Source organism: Scyliorhinus torazame, chromosome 27 (genome assembly GCF_047496885.1).
Source record: "Scyliorhinus torazame isolate Kashiwa2021f chromosome 27, sScyTor2.1, whole genome shotgun sequence".
Classification (NCBI taxonomy): Eukaryota; Metazoa; Chordata; class Chondrichthyes; order Carcharhiniformes; family Scyliorhinidae; genus Scyliorhinus; species Scyliorhinus torazame.
In genome coordinates, this window is record NC_092733.1 from 42,942,748 (window position 1) to 42,962,891 (window position 20,144).

Below are 20,144 nucleotides of genomic sequence, written 5' to 3' on the forward strand. Positions count from 1 at the left end.
CTCTCTCTCTCCCTCTCTCTCTCTCTCTCCCACTCCCAGGAATATCCCCGTCCCTCAATCTCTCCCGCTCCCCGGAATATCCCCGTCTCTCACTCTCTCTCTCTCTCCCGCTCCCGGGAATATCCCCGCCTCTCTCTCTCTCTCCCGCTCTCAGGAATATCCCCGTCCCTCTCTCTCTTCCGCTCCCGGGAATATCCCCGCCTCTCTCTCTCTCGCGCGCTCCCGGGAAGAGTCCCGTCTCTCTCTCTCTCTCACACTCCCGGAAAAATCCCCGTCTCTCTCTCTCTCTCCCGCTCCCAGGAATATCCCAGTCCTTCTCTCTCTCTAACGCTCCTGGGAATATCCCCGTCTCTCTCTCGCTCTCTCCCTCTCCCACTCCCGGCAATATCCCCGTCTCTCTCTCTCTCTCTCCCCGCTCCCGGGAATATCCCCATCTCTCTCTCTCTCCCGTTCCCTGGAATATCCCCGTCTCTCTCTCTCCCGCTCCCGGAAATATCCCCGTCTCTCTCTCTCTACCTCTCCTAGGAATATCCCCGTCTCTCTCTCTCTCTCCCGCTCACAGGAATATCCCTGTCCCTCTCTCTCTATCTCTCTCCCCCCGCTCCCGGAAATATCCCCATCCCTCTCTCTCTCTCCCGCTCCCGGTAATATCCCCATCTCTCTCACTCTCTCTCTCCCGCTCCCGGGAATATTCCCGTCTCTCTCTCTCCCGCTCCCGGCAATATCCCCGTCTCTCTCTCTCACTCCCGCTCCCGGCAATATCCCCGTATCTCTCTCTCTCTCTCTCCCCGCTCCCGGGAATATCCCCGTCTCTCTCTCTCTCTCTCCCTGCTCCTGGGAATATCCCCGTTTCTATCTCTCTCTCTCCCGCTCCCGGAAATATCCCCGTCTCTCTCTCTAGCTCTCCTGGGAATATCCCGTCCCTCTCTCTCTCTCTCTCCCGCTCCCGGGAATATCCGTGTCTCTCTCTCTCTCTCTCCCCGCTCCCGGAAATATCCCCGTCTCTCTCTCTCTCTCCTGCACCCGGGAATATCCCCATCACTCTCTCTCTCTCTCTCCCACTCCCGGGAATATTCCAGTCTCTCTCTCACTCTCACCCGCTCCCGGCAATATCCCCGTCTCCCTCTCTCTCTCACTCCCGCTCCCGGGAATTTCCCCGTCTCTCTCTCTCTCTCTCTCTCTCTCTCGCTCTCTCCATCTCCCACTCCCGGCAATATCCCTGTCTCTCTCTCTCTCTCCCGCTCCCGGGAATATCCCCGTCTCTCTCTCTCTCTCTCTCCCGCTCCTGGAAATATCCCCGCCTCTCTCTCTCTCTCTCCCGCTCCCGGGAATATCCCCATCTCTCTCTCTCTCCCCGCTCCCGGAAATATCCCCGTCTCTCTCTCTCTCTCCCGCTCCCGGGAATATCCCCATCTCTCTCACTCTCTCTCTCAAAAGAACAAAGAACAAAGAAATGTACAGCACAGGAACAGGCCCTTCGGCCCTCCAAGCCCGTGCCGACCATACTGCCCGACTAAACTACAATCTTCTACACTTCCTGGGTCCGTATCCTTCTATTCCCATCCTATTCATATATTTGTCAAGATGCCCCTTAAATGTCCCTATCGTCCCTGCCTCCACTACCTCCTCCGGTAGTGAGTTCCAGGCACCCACTACCCTCTGCGTAAAAAACTTGCCTCGTACATCTACTCTAAACTTTGCCCCTCTCACCTTAAACCTATGCCCCCTAGTAATTGACCCCTCTACCCTGGGGAAAAGCCTCTGGCTATCCACTCTGTCTATGCCCCTCATAATTTTGTATACCTCTATCAGGTCTCCCCTCAACCTCCTTCGTTCCAGTGAGAACAAACCGAGTTTATTCAATCGCTCCTCATAGCTTATGCCCTCCATACCAGGCAACATTCTGGTAAATCTCTTCTGCACCCTCTCTAAAGCCTCCACATCCTTCTGGTAGTGTGGCGACCAGAATTGAACACTATACTCCAAGTGTGGCCTAACTAAGGTTCTATACAGCTGCAACATGACTTGCCAATTCTTATACTCAATGCCCCGGCCAATGAAGGCAAGCATGCCGTATGCCTTCTTGACTACCTTCTCCACCTGTGTAGCCCCTTTCAGTGATCTGTGGACCTGTACTCCTAGATCTCTTTGACTTTCAATACTCTTGAGGGTTCTACCATTCACCGTATATTCCCTACCTGCATTAGCCCTTCCAAAATGCATTACCTCACATTTGTCCAGGTTAAACTCCATCTGCCATCTCTCCGCCCAAGTCTCCAGACAATCTAAATCCTGCTGTATCCTCAGACAGTCCTCATCGCTATCCGCAATTCCACCAACCTTTGTGTCGTCTGCAAACTTACTAATCAGACCAGTTACATTTTCCTCCAAATCATTTATATATACTACAAAGAGCAAAGGTCCCAGCACTGATCCCTGTGGAACACCACTGGTCACAGCCCTCCAATTAGAAAAGCATCCCTCCATTGCTACCCTCTGCCTTCTATGGCCTAGCCAGTTCTGTATCCACCTTGCCAGTTCACCCCTGATCCCGTGTGACTTCACCTTTTGTACTAGTCTACCATGAGGGACCTTGTCAAAGGCCTTACTGAAGTCCATATAGACAACATCTACTGCCCTACCTGCATCAATCATCTTAGTGACCTCCTCGAAAAACTCTATCAAGTTAGTGAGACACGACCTCCCCTTCACAAAACCGTGCTGCCTCTCACTAATACGTCCATTTGCTTCCAAATGGGAGTAGATCCTGTCTCGAAGAATTCTCTCCAGTAATTTCCCTACCACTGAAGTAAGGCTCACCGGCCTGTAGTTCCCGGGATTATCCCTGCCACCCTTCTTAAACAGAGGAACAACATTGGCTATTCTCCAGTCCTCCGGGACATCCCCTGAAGACAGCGAGGATCCAAAGATTTCTGTCAAGGCCTCAGCAATTTCCTCTCCAGCCTCCTTCAGTATTCTGGGGTAGATCCCATCCGGCCCTGGGGACTTATCTACCTTAATATTTTTTAAGACACCCAACACCTCGTCTTTTTGGATCACAATGTGACCCAGGCTATCTACACCCCCTTCTCCAGACTCAACATCTACCAATTCCTTCTCTTTGGTGAATACTGATGCAAAGTATTCATTTAGTACCTCGCCCATTTCCTCTGGCTCCACACATAGATTCCCTTGCCTATCCTTCAGTGGGCCAACCCTTTCCCTGGCTACCCTCTTGCTTTTTATGTAAGTGTAAAAAGCCTTGGGATTTTCCTTAACCCTATTTGCCAATGACTTTTCATGACCCCTTCTAGCCCTCCTGACTCCTTGCTTAAGTTCCTTCCTACTTTCCTTATATGCCACACAGGCTTCGTCTGTTCCCAGCCTTTTAGCCCTGACAAATGCCTCCTTTTTCTTTTTGACGAGGCCTACAATATCATTCGTCATCCAAGGTTCCCGAAAATTGCCGTATTTATCTTTCTTCCTCACAGGAACATGCCTGTCCTGTATTCCTTTCAACTGACACTTGAAAGCCTCCCACATGTCAGATGTTGATTTGCCCTCAAACATCCGCCCCCGTCTCTCTCTCCCACTCCCTTGAATATTCCCGTCTCTCTCTCACTCTCTCCCGATCCCGGCAATTTCCCCGTCTCTCGCTCTCTCTCTCTCCTGCTCCCAGGAATATCCCCGTCTCTCACTCTCTCTCTCCCCGCTCCCGGGAATATCCCCGTCTCTCTCTCTCTCTCCCCGCTCCCGGGAATATCCCCGTCTCTCTCTCTCTCCTGTTCCCTGGAATATCCCCGTTTCTATCTCTCTCTCTCCCGCTCCTGGAAATATCCCCATCTCTCTCTCTAGCTCTCCTGGGAATATCCCCGTCTCTCTCTCTCTCTCTCCCGCTCCCGGGAATATCCGTCTCTCTCTCTCTCTCTCTCTCTCCCCGCTCCCGGAAATATCCCCGTCTCTCTCTCTCTCTCCCGCTCCCGGGAATATCCCCATCTCTCTCTCTCTACCCGCTCCCGGAAATATCCCCGTCTCTCTCTCTCTCTCCCGCGAATATCCCCATCTCTCTCACTCTCTCTCTCCCACTCCCGGGAATATTCCCGTCTCTCTCTCTCTCTCTCTCTCTCTCCTGCTCCCGGCAATATCCCCGCCTCCCTCTCTCTCTCACTCCCGCTCCTGGAAATATCCCCATCTCTCTCTCTCTCTCTCCCGCTCCCGGGAATATCCCAGTCTCTCTCTCTCTCTCTCCCGCTCCTGGAAATATCCCCATCTCTCTCTCTCTCCCGCACCCGGGAATATCCCCGTCTCTCTCTCTCTCTCTCTCTCTCTCCCGCTCCCGGGAATATCCCCATCTCTCGCACTCTCTCTCTCCCACTCCCGGGAATATTCCCGTCTCTCTTTCTCTCTCTCTCTCGCTCCTGGGAATATCCCCGTCTCTCTCTCTCTCTCTCTCTCCCGCTCCCAGGAATATCCCAGTCCTTCTCTCTCTCCCCGTTCCCTGGAATATCCCCGTCTCTCTCTCTCTCTACCTCTCCTGGGAATATTCCTGTCTCTCTCTCTCTCTTTCTCTCCCGCTCCCGGGAATATCCTCGTCTCTCTCTCTCTCTCTCTCTCTCCCAGGAATATCCCAGTCCTTCTCTCTCTCTCATGCTCCTGGGAATATCCCCGTCTCTCTCTCTCTCTACCTCTCCTGGGAATATCCCCGTCTCTCTATCTCTCTCCCGCTCCCGGGAATATCCCCCTCTCTCTCTCTCTCTCCCGCTCCCGGGAATATCCCCGGCTCTCTCTCCCGCTCCCGGGAATATCCCCATCTCTCTCTCACTCTCTCCCGGGAATATCCCCGTCTCTCTCCCGGGAATATCCCCGTCTCTCTCTCTCCCGGGAATATCCCCGTCTCTCTCTCTCTCCCGGGAATATCCCCGTCTCTCTCTCCCGCTCCCGGGAATATCCCCGTCTCTCTCTCCCGGGAATATCCCCGTCTCTCTCTCTCTCTCTCTCTCTCCCGGGAATATCCCCGTCTCTCTCTCCCGCTCCCGGGAATATCCCCGTCTCTCTCTCCCGGGAATATCCCCGTCTCTCTCTCTCTCCCTCTCCCGGGAATATCCCCGTCTCTCTCTCCCGCTCCCGGGAATATCCCCGTCTCTCTCTCTCTCTCTCCTGCTCCTGGGAATGAAGACCGCTGGAACCTGGGGGTAAGTTTTTAAATCACTTACCTGTTCCCAAGCTGCTCCCCGCCTCTCTCTCTCTCTCCCTGTCCCGTAAATGAATAATATTCCCTCCCCTGCTGAGTTTATCCCACTGCACATTTCACACACGTCCTCCTGAATACAATGTGAAATGGAAACACAACATGCTGCAAATACTCAGCAGCTCAGTCAGCTTCTGTGGAGAGAATCAGAGTTACTGTTTGGTGTTGTGATAACTCCTCTGTCCTGACGATGGGTCATCACAAACAGAAAGGTTAATTCTGTTTCTCTCCACACAGGCTGCCTGACCAGCTGAGTAATTCCTGCTTCATTTTATTGTGATTTCCCCAGTCCAGCGACTGACTGTGTGATTGTTCTTTCAGTTCTCTCAGCTCTGGTGGATCGACCATTCCTGAGGCTGTTGTTCCAGTCAATCACTGCTCCACAGATGCCCCGGGCTGGTTAAACGGTAATTTCAGACTCTATTATCTCAGATTTCCATTGACTGTCCAACATATTCACACTGGATACACTTTTCACTCTTTCTATCCCTCGTTTCAGGTAGTCATCCCACTCCGGGTGATGGGGAGGTGAATAGGACAGTTTGTTTTCACTGGAATGGAAACAGTTGTCGCTGGTCTCAGGACATAAAGATCAAACGCTGCAGCGATTACTTTGTTTATTACTTGAAGAAGTCTCCTACCTGTCGCCTCGCTTACTGCACAGGTACATTGGGGTTTTTAAATGGAGTAAACGGGTAATTCTGGGATGTCCCAGGTCAGCAGCAGCAATGACAAAGTTACATCAGAGCCTCGCTGCTGGAAGGGACTGAAACCCAAAGTGTAATTTCCAGCGACGGGAACTGAATCAGACACTCTGATAGCTCCTTTGTAACCCTTTCCTCCCCGGGACTGGCCCCCTCCTCCCCGGGACTCGCCATCTCCTCCCCGGCACTCGCCCTCTCCTACCCGGCACTCGCACTCTCCTCCCCGACACTCGCCCTCTCCTCCCCGACACTCGCCCCCTCCTCCCTGGCACACGCAATCTCCTCCCCGGCACTCGCCTTCTCCACCCCGGCACTCGCACTCTCCTCCCCGCCACTCGCCCTCTCCTCCCGGCACTCGCCCTCTCCCCCCCCCCGGCACTCGCCCTCTCCTCCCCGACACTCGCCTTCTCCTCCCCTCCACTCGCCCTCTCCTCCCGACACTCGCCCCCTCTCCTCCGACACTCGCCCCCCCTCCTCCCTGGCACACGCAATCTCCTCCCCGGCACTCGCCCTCTCCTCCCCGCCACTCGCCCTCTCCTCCCCGCACTCGCCCCCTCCTCCCTGGCACACGCAATCTCCTCCCCGGCACTCGCCTTCTCCACCCCGGCACTCGCCTTCTCCACCCCGGCACTCGCACTCTCCTCCCCGCCACTCGCCCTCTCCTCCCGGCACTCGCCCTCTCCCCCCGGCACTCGCCCTCTCCTCCCCGACACTCGCCTTCTCCTCCCCTCCACTCGCCCTCTCCTCCCGGCACTCGCCCTCTCCCCACGGCACTCGCCCTCTACTCCCGACACTCGCCCTCTCCCTCCGGCAATCGCCGTCTCCTCAACAGCACTCGCCCCCCTCCTCCCTGACACTCGCCTTCTCCTCCCCAGCACTCGCCCACTCCACCCCGGCACTCGCCCACTCCACCCCGGCACTCGCCCTCTCCTCCCGGGACTCGCCCTCTCCTCCCCGGACTCGCCCACCCCTCCCCGGCACTCGCCCTCTCCTCCCCGGCACTCGCCCTCTCCTCCCCGGCACTCGCCATCTCCCACGGCACTCGCCCTCTCCTCCCCGACACTCGCCATCTCCCCACGGCACTCGCCCTCTACTCCCCGGGACTCGGCCTCTCCTCCCGACACTCGCCCTCTCCTCACCCGGCACTCGCCCTCTCCTCCCCGACAACTCGCCATCTCCCCACGGCACTCGGCCTCTCCTCCCCGGCACTCGCCCTCTCCTCCCCGGCACTCGCCCTCTCCCTCCGGCAATCGCCGTCTCCTCCACAGCACTCGCCCCCTCCTCCCTGACACTCGCCTTCTCCTCCCCAGCACTCGCCCACTCCACCCCGGCACTCGCCCACTCCACCCCGGCACTCGCCCTCTCCTCCCCGGGACTCGCCCACCCCTCCCCCGGCACTCGCCCACCCCTCCCCGGCACTCGACCACCCCTCCCCGGCACTCGCCCTCTCCTCCCCGGCACTCGCCCACTCCACCACGGCACTCGCCCTCTACTCCCCGGGACTCGCCCTCTCCTCCCGACACTCGCCCTCTCCTCACCCGGCACTCGCCCTCTCCTCCCCGACACTCGCCATCTCCTCCCTGGCACTCGCCCTCTCCCCCCGGCACTCGCCTTCTCCTCCCCGGCACTCGCCTTCTCCTCCCCGGCACTCGCCCTCTCCTCCCCGGCACTCGCCCTCTCCTCCCGGCACTCGCCCTCTCCTCCCCGGCACTCGCACTCTCCACCCCGGCACTCGCACTCTCCTCCCCGACACTCGCCCCCTCTTCCCCCGACACTCCCCCTCTCCCCCCTGCACGCTCCCCCTCTCCCCGGCACTCGATCTCGCCTCCCCGGCACTCGCCCTCTCCCCCCGGCACACGCCCACTCCACCCCTGCACTCGCCCACTCCACCCCGGCACTCGCCCTCTCCTCCCCGGCACTCGCCCTCTCCTCCCCGGGACACGCCCTCTCCTCCCCGGCACTTGCCCACCCTCCCGGCACTTGCCCACCCCTCCCCGGCACTTGCCCACCCCTCCCCGGCACTCGCCCCCCACCCCTCCCCGGCACTCGCCAACCCCTCCCCGGCACTCGCCCACCCCTCCCCGGCACTCGCCCACCCCTCCCCGGCACTCGCCCCACCCCTCCCCAGCACTCGCCCACCCCTCCCCGGCACTCGCCCACCCCTCCCCGGCACTCGCCCACCCCTCCCCGGCACTCGCCCACCCCTCCCCGGCACTCGCCCTCTCCTCCCCGGGACTCGCCCTCTCCTCCCTGCACTCGCCCTCTCCTCCCCGACACTCGCCCTCTCCTCCCCGGCACTCGCCCCCTCCTCCCCGGCACTCGCCCCCTCCCTCCCCGACACTCGCCCCCTCCTCCCTGACACTCGCCCCCCTCCTCCCTGGCACTCGCACTCCCCTCCCCGGCACTCGCCCCCTCCTCCTGGCACTCGCACTCTCCTCCCCGGCACTCGCACTCTCCTGCCGCCCACTCGCCCTCTCCCCCGCCTGCCCGCCCCCGCACTCGCCCCCTCCTCCCCGACACTCGCCCTCTCCTCCCCGGCACTCGCCCACTTCCTCCCCGGCACTCGCCCCTCTCCTCCCCGGCACTCGCACTCTCCACCCCTGGCACTCGCACTCTCCCCCCGGCACTCGCCCTCTCCCCCGGCACTCGCCCTCTCCCCCCCGGCACTCGCCCCCTCCTCCCCGACACTCACCCTCACCCCCCCCTGCACGCTCCCCCTCTCCCCGGGACTCACCCTCTCCTCCCGACACTCGCCCTCTCCTCACCCGGCACTCGCCCTCTCCTCACCCGGCACTCGCCCTCTCCTCCCAGACACTCGCCCCCCTCCTCCCCGACACTCGCCCCCTCCTCCCCGACACTCGCCTTCTCCTACCCGCACTCGCCCTCTCCACCCCCCCGGCACTCGCACTTCTCCTCCCCGCCACTCGCCCTCTCCCCCCGGCACTCGCCCTCTCCTCCCCGGCACTCGCCCTCTCCTCCCCGGCACTCGCCCTCTCCTCCCCGGCACTCGCCCACTCCACACCGGCACTCGCCCTCTCCTGCCCGGCACTCGCCCTCTCCTGCCCGGCACTCGCCCTCTCCTCCCCGGCACTCGCCCTCTTCCTCCCCGGCACTCGCCCACTCCACCCCGACACTCGCGCTCTCCTCCCCGGCACTCGCCCTCTCCTCCCCGGCACTCGCCCTCTCCTCCCCGGGACTCGCCCACCCCTCCCCGGCACTCGCCCACCCCTCCCCGGCACTCGACCACCCCTCCCCGGCACTCGCCCTCTCCTCCCCGGCACTCGCCCACTCCACCACGGCACTCGCCCTCTACTCCCCGGGACTCGCCCTCTCCTCCCGACACTCGCCCTCTCCTCACCCGGCACTCGCCCCTCTCCTCCCCGACACTTCGCCATCTCCTCCCTGGCACTCGCCCTCTCCTCCCCCCGGCACTCGCCTTCTCCTCCCCGGCACTCGCCTTCTCCTCCCCGGCACTCGCCCTCTCCTCCCCGGCACTCGCCCTCTCCTCCCCGGCACTCGCCCTCTCCTCCCCGGCACTCGCCCTCTCCTCCCCGGCACTCGCACTCTCCACCCCGGCACTCGCACTCTCCCCCCGGCACTCGCCCCCTCCTCCCCGACACTCGCCCCCTCTTCCCCGACACTCCCCCTCTCCCCCCTGCACGCTCCCCCTCTCCCCGGCACTCGATCCTCGCCTCCCCGGCACTCGCCCTCTCACCCCCGGCACACGCCCACTCCACCCCGGCACTCGCCCACTCCACCCCGGCACTCGCCCTCTTCCTCCCCGGCACTCGCCCTCTCTCCCCGGGACACGCCCTCTCCTCCCCGACACTTGCCCCACCCCTCCCCGGCACTTGCCCACCCCTCCCCGGCACTCGCCACACCCTCCCCGGCACTCGCCCACCCCCTCCCCGGCACTCGCCAACCCCTCCCCGGCACTCGCCCACCCCTCCCCGGCACTCGCCCACCCCTCCCCGGCACTCGCCCACCCCCTCCCCAGCACTCGCCCCACCCCTCCCCGGCACTCGCCCACCCCCTCCCCGGCACTCGCCCACCCCTCCCCGGCACTCGCCCTCTCCTCCCCGGGACCTCGCCCTCCTCCTCCCCGGGACTCGCCCTCTCCTCCCCGGGACTCCCCCTCTCCTCCCTGCACTCGCCCTCTCCTCCCGACACTCGCCCTCTCCTCCCCGGCACTCGCCCCCTCCTCCCCGGCACTCGCCCCCTCCTCCCCGACACTCAGCCCCCCTCCTCCCTGACACTCGCCCCCTCCTCCCTGGCACTCGCACTCCCCTCCCGGCACTCGCCCCCTCCTCCCTGGCACTCGCACTCTCCTCCCCGGCACTCGCACTCTCCTGCCCGCCACTCGCCCTCTCCCCCCGGCACTCGCCCCCCTCCTCCCCGACACTCGCCCTCTCCTCCCCGGCACTCGCCCACTCCACCCCGACACCTCGCGCTCTCCTCCCCGGCACTCGCCCTCTCCTCCCCGGCACTCGCCCTCTCCTCCCCGGGACTCGCTCACCCCTCCCCGGCACTCGCCCACCCCCTCCCCGGCACTCGACCACCCCTCCCCGGCAGTCGCCCTCTCCTCCCCGGCAACTCGCCCACTCCACCACGGCACTCGCCCTCTACTCCCCGGGACTCGCCCTCTCCTCCCGACACTCGCCCTCTCCTCACCCGGCACTCGCCCTCTCCTCCCCGACACTCGCCATCTCCTCCCTGGCACTCGCCCTCTCCCCCCGGCAACTCGCCTTCTCCTCCCCGGCACTCGCCTTCTCCTCCCGGCACTCGCCCTCTCCTCCCCGGCACTCGCCCTCTCCTCCCCGGCACTCGCCCTCTCCTCCCCGGCACTCGCCCTCTCCTCCCCGGCACTCGCACTCTCCACCCCGGCACTCGCACTCTCCCCCCGGCACTCACCCCCTCCTCCCCGACACTCGCCCCCCTCCCCTTCACCCCCCTCCCGACACTCCCCCTCTCCCCCTGCACGCTCCCCCCTCTCCCGGCACTCGATCTCGCCTCCCCGGCACTCGCCCTCTCCCCCCGGCACACGCCCACTCCACCCCGGCACTCGCCCACTCCACTCCCCGGCACTCGCCCTCTCCTCCCCGGCACTCGCCCTCTCCTCCCCGGGACACGCCCTCTCCTCCCCGGCACTTGCCCACCCCTCCCCGGCACTTGCCACCCCTCCCCGGCACTCGCCCACCCCTCCCCCGGCACTCGCCCACCCCTCCCCGGCACTCGCCAACCCCTCCCCGGCACTCGCCCACCCTCCCCGGCACTCGCACTCTCCTCCCCGGCACTCGCACTCTCCTGCCCGCCACTCGCCCTCTCCCCCCGGCACTCGCCCCCTCCTCCCCGACCACTCGCCCTCTCCTCCCCGGCACTCGCCCACTTCCTCCCCGGCACTCGCCCTCTCCTCCCCGGCACTCGCACTCTCCACCCCGGCACTCGCACTCTCCCCCGGCACTCGCCCTCTCCCCGGCACTCGCCCTCTCCCCCCCGGCACTCGCCCCCTCCTCCCCGACACTCACCCTCACCCCCCCCTGCACGCTCCCCCTCTCCCCGGGACACACCCTCTCCTCCCGACACTCGCCCTCTCCTCACACCGGGCACTCGCCCTCTCCTCACCCCGGCACTCGCCCTCTCCTCCCAGACACTCGCCCCCTCCTCCCCGACACTCGCCCCCTCCTCCCCGACACTCGCCTTCTCCTACCCCGGCACTCGCCCTCTCCACCCCGGCACTCGCACTCTCCTCCCCGCCACTCGCCCTCTCCTCCCGGCACTCGCCCTCTCCCCCCGGCACTCGCCCTCTCCTCCCCGGCACTCGCCCTCTCCTCCCCGGCACTCGCCCTCTCCTCCCCGGCACTCGCCCACTCCACCCCGGCACTCGCCCTCTCCTGCCCGGCACTCGCCCTCTCCTGCCGGCACTCGCCCTCTCCTGCCCGGCACTCGCCCTCTCCTCCCCGGCACTCGCCCTCTCCTCCCCGGCACTCGCCCACTCCACCCCGACACTCGCGCTCTCCTCCCCGGCACTCGCCCTCTCCTCCCCGACACTCGCCCCCTCCTCCCCGCCACTCGCCATCTCCTCCCTGGCACTCGCCATCTCCTCCCTGGCACTCGCCATCTCCTCCCTGGCACTCGCCTTCTCCTCCCTGGCACTCGCCCTCTCCCCCCTGCACGCTCCCCCTCTCCCGGCACTCGCCCTCTCCCTCCAGCACTCGCCCTCTCCTCCACAGCACTCAGTCCCCTCCTCCCTGACACTCGCCTTCTCCTCCCCAGCACTCGTCCTCTCCTCCCCGGCACTCGCCCTCTCCTCCCCGGCACTCGCTCTCTCCTCCCCGGCACTCGCACTCTCCTCCCCGGCACTCGCCCTCTCCTCCCGACACTCGCCCTCTCCTCACCCGGCACTCGCCCTCTCCTCCCCGACACTCGCCATCTCCTCCCTGGCACTCGCCCTCTCCCCCCGGCACTCGCCTTCTCCTCCCCGGCACTCGCCTTCTCCTCCCCGGCACTCGCCTCTCCTCCCCGGCACTCGCCCTCTCCTCCCCGGCACTCGCACTCTCCACCCCGGCACTCGCACTCTCCCCCCGGCACTCGCCCCCTCCTCCCCGACACTCGCCCCCTCTTCCCCGACACTCCCCCTCTCCCCCCTGCACGCTCCCCCTCTCCCCGGCACTCGATCTCGCCTCCCCGGGCACTCGCCCTCTCCTCCCCGGACACGCCCTCTCCTCCCCGGCCACTTGCCCACCCCCTCCCCGGCACTTGCCCACCCCTCCCCGGCACTCGCCCCACCCCTCCCCGGCACTCGCCCACCCCTCCCCGGCACTCGCCCACCCCTCCCCGGCACTCGCCCACACCCTCCCCGGCACTCGCCCACCCCTCCCCGGCCACTCGCCCACCCTCCCCGGCACTCGCCCACCCCCTCCCCGGCACTCGCCCACCCCTCCCCAGCACTCGCCCACCCCTCCCCGGCACTCGCCCACCCCTCCCCGGCACTCGCCCACCCCTCCCCGGCACTCGCCCTCTCCTCCCCGGCACTCGCCCTCTCCTCCCCGGGACTCGCCCTCTCCTCCCCGGACTCGCCCTCTCCTCCCTGCACTCGCACTCTCCTCCCCGACACTCGCCCTCTCCTCCCCGGCACTCGCCCCCCTCCTCCCCGGCACTCGCCCCTCCTCCCCGACACTCGCCCCCTCCTCCCTGACACTCGCCCCCCTCCTCCCTGGCACTCGCACTCCCCTCCCCGGCACTCGCCCCCTCCTCCCTGGCACTCGCACTCTCCTCCCCGGCACTCGCCTCTCCTCCCCCGGCACTCGCCCTCTCCTCCCCGGCACTCGCACTCTCCTCCCCGGCACTCGCCCTCTCCTCCCGACACTCGCCCTCTCCTCACCCGGCACTCGCCCTCTCCTCCCCGCCACTCGCCATCTCCTCCCTGGCACTCGCCCTCTCCCCCCGGCACTCGCCTTCTCCTCCCCGGCACTCGCCTTCTCCTCCCCGGCACTCGCCCTCTCCTCCCCGGCACTCGCCCTCTCCTCCCCGGCACTCGCCCTCTCCTCCCCGGCACTCGCACTCACCCACCCCCGGGCACTCGCACTCTCCCCCCGGCACTCGCCCCCTCCTCCCGACACTCGCCCCCCTCTTCCCCGACACTCCCCCTCTCCCCCCTGCACGCTCCCCCTCTCCCCGGCACTCGATCTCGCCTCCCCCGGCACTCGCCCTCTCCCCCGGCACACGCCCACTCCACCCCTGCACTCGCCCACTCCACCCCGGCACTCGCCCTCTCCTCCCCGGCACTCGCACTCTCCACCCCGGCACTCGCACTCTCCCCCCGGCACTCGCCCTCTCCTCCCCGGCACTTTGCCCACCCCTCCCCGGCACTTGCCCACCCCTCCCCGGCACTCGCCCACCCCTCCCCGGCACTCGCCAACCCCTCCCCGGCACTCGCCCACCCCTCCCCGGCACTCGCCCACCCCTCCCCGGCACTCGCCCACCCCTCCCCAGCACTCGCCCACCCCTCCCCGGCACTCGCCCACCCCTCCCCGGCACTCGCCCACCCCTCCCCGGCACTCGCCCTCTCCTCCCCGGGACTCGCCCTCTCCTCCCCGGGACTCGCCCTCTCCTCCCGGGACTCGCCCTCTCCTCCCTGCACTCGCCCTCTCCTCCCCGGGCACTCGCCCCCCTCCTCCCCGGCACTCGCCCCCTCCTCCCCGACACTCGCCCCCTCCTCCCTGACACTCGCCCCCTCCTCCCTGGCACTCGCACTCCCCTCCCCCGGCACTCGCCCCCTCCTCCCTGACACTCGCCCCCCTCCTCCCTGGCACTCGCCCACCCCTCCCCGGCACTCGCCCACCCCTCCCCGGCACTCGCCCACCCCTCCCCAGCACTCGCCCCACCCCTCCCCGGCACTCGCCCACCCCTCCCCGGCACTCGCCACCACCCTCCCCGGCACTCGCCCTCTCCTCCCCGGGACTCGCCCTCTCCTCCCCGGGACTCGCCCTCTCCTCCCCGGGACTCGCCCTCTCCTCCCTGCACTCGCCCTCTCCTCCCCGGCACTCGCACTCTCCTCCCCGGCACTCGCCCTCTCCTCCCGACACTCGCCCTCTCCTCACCCGGCACTCGCCCTCTCCTCCCCGACACTCGCCATCTCCTCCCTGGCACTCGCCCTCTCCCCCCGGCACTCCGCCTTCTCCTCCCCGGCACTCGCCTTCTCCTCCCCGGCACTCGCCCTCTCCTCCCCGGCACTCGCCCTCTCCTCCCCGGCACTCGCACTCTCCACCCCGGCACTCGCACTCTCCCCCCGGCACTCGCCCCCTCCTCCCCGACACTCGCCCCCTCTTCCCCGACACTCCCCCTCTCCCCCCTGCACGCTCCCCCTCTCCCCGGCACTCGATCTCGCCTCCCCGGCACTCGCCCTCTCCCCCCGGCACACGCCCACTCCACCCCTGCACTCGCCCACTCCACCCCGGCACTCGCCCTCTCCTCCCCGGCACTCGCCCTCTCCTCCCCGGGACACGCCCTCCTCCTCCCGGCACTTGCCCACCCCTCCCCGGCACTTGCCCACCCCTCCCCGGCACTCGCCCACCCCTCCCCGGCACTCGCCCACCCCTCCCCGGCACTCGCCCACCCCTCCCCGGCACTCGCCCACCCCTCCCCGGCACTCGCCCACCCCTCCCGGCACTCGCCCACCCTCCCCAGCACTCGCCCACCCCCTCCCCGGCACTCGCCCACCCCTCCCCGGCACTCGCCCACCCCTCCCCGGCACTCGCCCTCTCCTCCCCGGGACTCGCCCTCTCTCCTCCCCGGGACTCGCCCTCTCCTCCCTGCACTCGCCCTCTCCTCCCCGACACTCGCCCTCTCCTCCCCGGCACTCGCCCCCTCCTCCCCGGCACTCGCCCCCTCCTCCCCGACACTCGCCCCCTCCTCCCTGACACTCGCCCCCTCCTCCCTGGCACTCGCACTCCCCTCCCCGGCACTCGCCCCCTCCTCCCTGGCACTCGCACTCTCCTCCCCGGCACTCGCCCTCTCCTCCCGGCACTCGCCCCTCTCCTCCCCGGCACTCGCACTCTCCTCCCCCGGCACTCGCCCTCTCCTCCCGACACTCGCCCTCTCCTCACCCGGCACTCGCCCTCTCCTCCCCGACACTCGCCATCTCCTCCCTGGCACTCGCCCTCTCCCCCCGGCACTCGCCTTCCTCCTCCCGGCACTCGCCTTCTCCTCCCGGCACTCGCCCTCTCCTCACCCGGCACTCGCCCTCTCCTCCCCGACACTCGCCATCTCCTCCCTGGCACTCGCCCTCTCCCCCCGGCACTCGCCTTCTCCTCCCCGGCACTCGCCTTCTCCTCCCCGGCACTCGCCCTCTCCTCCCCGGCACTCGCCCTCTCCTCCCCGGCACTCGCCCTCTCCTCCCCGGCACTCGCACTCTCCACCCCGGCACTCGCACTCTCCCCCCGGCACTCGCCCCCTCCTCCCCGACACTCGCCCCCTCTTCCCCGACACTCCCCCTCTCCCCCCTGCACGCTCCCCCTCTCCCCGGCACTCGATCTCGCCTCCCCGGCACTCGCCCTCTCCCCCCGGCACACGCCCACTCCACCCCTGCACTCGCCCACTCCACCCCGGCACTCGCCCTCTCCTCCCCGGCACTCGCACTCTCCACCCCGGCACTCGCACTCTCCCCCCGGCACTCGCCCTCTCCTCCCCGGCACTTGCCCACCCCTCCCCGGCACTTGCCCACCCCTCCCCGGCACTCGCCCACCCCTCCCCGGCACTCGCCAACCCCTCCCCGGCACTCGCCCACCCCTCCCCGGCACTCGCCCACCCCTCCCCGGCACTCGCCCACCCCTCCCCAGCACTCGCCCACCCCTCCCCGGCACTCGCCCACCCCTCCCCGGCACTCGCCCACCCCTCCCCGGCACTCGCCCTCTCCTCCCCGGGACTCGCCCTCTCCTCCCCGGGACTCGCCCTCTCCTCCCCGGGACTCGCCCTCTCCTCCCTGCACTCGCCCTCTCCTCCCCGGCACTCGCCCCCTCCTCCCCGGCACTCGCCCCCTCCTCCCCGACACTCGCCCCCTCCTCCCTGACACTCGCCCCCTCCTCCCTGGCACTCGCACTCCCCTCCCCGGCACTCGCCCCCTCCTCCCTGACACTCGCCCCCTCCTCCCTGGCACTCGCCCACCCCTCCCCGGCACTCGCCCACCCCTCCCCGGCACTCGCCCACCCCTCCCCAGCACTCGCCCACCCCTCCCCGGCACTCGCCCACCCCTCCCCGGCACTCGCCCACCCCTCCCCGGCACTCGCCCTCTCCTCCCCGGGACTCGCCCTCTCCTCCCCGGGACTCGCCCTCTCCTCCCCGGGACTCGCCCTCTCCTCCCTGCACTCGCCCTCTCCTCCCCGGCACTCGCACTCTCCTCCCCGGCACTCGCCCTCTCCTCCCGACACTCGCCCTCTCCTCACCCGGCACTCGCCCTCTCCTCCCCGACACTCGCCATCTCCTCCCTGGCACTCGCCCTCTCCCCCCGGCACTCGCCTTCTCCTCCCCGGCACTCGCCTTCTCCTCCCCGGCACTCGCCCTCTCCTCCCCGGCACTCGCCCTCTCCTCCCCGGCACTCGCACTCTCCACCCCGGCACTCGCACTCTCCCCCCGGCACTCGCCCCCTCCTCCCCGACACTCGCCCCCTCTTCCCCGACACTCCCCCTCTCCCCCCTGCACGCTCCCCCTCTCCCCGGCACTCGATCTCGCCTCCCCGGCACTCGCCCTCTCCCCCCGGCACACGCCCACTCCACCCCTGCACTCGCCCACTCCACCCCGGCACTCGCCCTCTCCTCCCCGGCACTCGCCCTCTCCTCCCCGGGACACGCCCTCTCCTCCCCGGCACTTGCCCACCCCTCCCCGGCACTTGCCCACCCCTCCCCGGCACTCGCCCACCCCTCCCCGGCACTCGCCCACCCCTCCCCGGCACTCGCCCACCCCTCCCCGGCACTCGCCCACCCCTCCCCGGCACTCGCCCACCCCTCCCCGGCACTCGCCCACCCCTCCCCAGCACTCGCCCACCCCTCCCCGGCACTCGCCCACCCCTCCCCGGCACTCGCCCACCCCTCCCCGGCACTCGCCCTCTCCTCCCCGGGACTCGCCCTCTCCTCCCCGGGACTCGCCCTCTCCTCCCTGCACTCGCCCTCTCCTCCCCGACACTCGCCCTCTCCTCCCCGGCACTCGCCCCCTCCTCCCCGGCACTCGCCCCCTCCTCCCCGACACTCGCCCCCTCCTCCCTGACACTCGCCCCCTCCTCCCTGGCACTCGCACTCCCCTCCCCGGCACTCGCCCCCTCCTCCCTGGCACTCGCACTCTCCTCCCCGGCACTCGCCCTCTCCTCCCCGGCACTCGCCCTCTCCTCCCCGGCACTCGCACTCTCCTCCCCGGCACTCGCCCTCTCCTCCCGACACTCGCCCTCTCCTCACCCGGCACTCGCCCTCTCCTCCCCGACACTCGCCATCTCCTCCCTGGCACTCGCCCTCTCCCCCCGGCACTCGCCTTCTCCTCCCCGGCACTCGCCTTCTCCTCCCCGGCACTCGCCCTCTCCTCCCCGGCACTCGCCCTCTCCTCCCCGGCACTCGCCCTCTCCTCCCCGGCACTCGCACTCTCCACCCCGGCACTCGCACTCTCCCCCCGGCACTCGCCCCCTCCTCCCCGACACTCGCCCCCTCTTCCCCGACACTCCCCCTCTCCCCCCTGCACGCTCCCCCTCTCCCCGGCACTCGATCTCGCCTCCCCGGCACTCGCCCTCTCCCCCCGGCACACGCCCACTCCACCCCTGCACTCGCCCACTCCACCCCGGCACTCGCCCTCTCCTCCCCGGCACTCGCACTCTCCACCCCGGCACTCGCACTCTCCCCCCGGCACTCGCCCTCTCCTCCCCGGCACTTGCCCACCCCTCCCCGGCACTTGCCCACCCCTCCCCGGCACTCGCCCACCCCTCCCCGGCACTCGCCAACCCCTCCCCGGCACTCGCCCACCCCTCCCCGGCACTCGCCCACCCCTCCCCGGCACTCGCCCACCCCTCCCCAGCACTCGCCCACCCCTCCCCGGCACTCGCCCACCCCTCCCCGGCACTCGCCCACCCCTCCCCGGCACTCGCCCTCTCCTCCCCGGGACTCGCCCTCTCCTCCCCGGGACTCGCCCTCTCCTCCCCGGGACTCGCCCTCTCCTCCCTGCACTCGCCCTCTCCTCCCCGGCACTCGCCCCCTCCTCCCCGGCACTCGCCCCCTCCTCCCCGACACTCGCCCCCTCCTCCCTGACACTCGCCCCCTCCTCCCTGGCACTCGCACTCCCCTCCCCGGCACTCGCCCCCTCCTCCCTGGCACTCGCACTCTCCTCCCCGGCACTCGCACTCTCCTGCCCGCCACTCGCCCTCTCCCCCCGGCACTCGCCCCCTCCTCCCCGACACTCGCCCTCTCCTCCCCGGCACTCGCCCACTCCTCCCCGGCACTCGCCCTCTCCTCCCCGGCACTCGCACTCTCCACCCCGGCACTCGCACTCTCCCCCCGGCACTCGCCCTCTCCCCCGGCACTCGCCCTCTCCCCCCCGGCACTCGCCCCCTCCTCCCCGACACTCACCCTCACCCCCCCCTGCACGCTCCCCCTCTCCCCGGGACTCACCCTCTCCTCCCGACACTCGCCCTCTCCTCACCCGGCACTCGCCCTCTCCTCACCCGGCACTCGCCCTCTCCTCCCAGACACTCGCCCCCTCCTCCCCGACACTCGCCCCCTCCTCCCCGACACTCGCCTTCTCCTACCCGGCACTCGCCCTCTCCACCCCGGCACTCGCACTCTCCTCCCCGCCACTCGCCCTCTCCTCCCGGCACTCGCCCTCTCCCCCCGGCACTCGCCCTCTCCTCCCCGGCACTCGCCCTCTCCTCCCCGGCACTCGCCCTCTCCTCCCCGGCACTCGCCCACTCCACCCCGGCACTCGCCCTCTCCTGCCCGGCACTCGCCCTCTCCTGCCCGGCACTCGCCCTCTCCTCCCCGGCACTCGCCCTCTCCTCCCCGGCACTCGCCCACTCCACCCCGACACTCGCGCTCTCCTCCCCGGCACTCGCCCTCTCCTCCCCGACACTCGCCCCCTCCTCCCCGCCACTCGCCATCTCCTCCCTGGCACTCGCCATCTCCTCCCTGGCACTCGCCATCTCCTCCCTGGCACTCGCCTTCTCCTCCCTGGCACTCGCCCTCTCCCCCCTGCACGCTCCCCCTCTCCCCGGCACTCGCCCTCTCCCTCCAGCACTCGCCCTCTCCTCCACAGCACTCGTCCCCTCCTCCCTGACACTCGCCTTCTCCTCCCCAGCACTCGTCCTCTCCTCCCCGGCACTCGCCCTCTCCTCCCCGGCACTCGCCCTCTCCTCCCCGGCACTCGCACTCTCCTCCCCGGCACTCGCCCTCTCCTCCCCGGCACTCGCCCACTCGTCCCCGACACTCGCCCTCTCCTCCCCGGCACTCGCCCTCTCCTCCCCGACACTCGCCCTCTCCTCCCCGACACTCGCCCCCTCCTCCCCGCCACTCGCCCTCTCCCCCCGGCACTCACTCTCTCCTCCCCGCCACTCGCCATCTCCTCCCCGGCACTCGCACTCTCCACCCCGGCACTCGCACTCTCCCCCCGGCACTCGCCCTCTCCTCACGGCACTCGCCCTCTCCTCCCGGCACTCGCCCTCACCCCCG

At 68.2% G+C, this 20,144-nt stretch overlaps 1 protein-coding gene across 7 annotated transcripts in view; it reads left to right on the top strand.

The window, feature by feature from the left end:
- LOC140403372 (pancreatic secretory granule membrane major glycoprotein GP2-like) overlaps positions 1–20,144 on the top strand; it is a 284,670-nt gene that overhangs the window by 94,529 nt on the left and 169,997 nt on the right. For all 7 annotated transcript variants that reach the window (XM_072491287.1, XM_072491292.1, XM_072491290.1 and 4 more), the window contains 2 exons: positions 5,570–5,655; positions 5,748–5,912. In XM_072491287.1, coding sequence (XP_072347388.1) covers positions 5,570–5,655; positions 5,748–5,912 — 251 coding nt within the window. The remainder of the gene's footprint in view (positions 1–5,569; positions 5,656–5,747; positions 5,913–20,144) is intronic.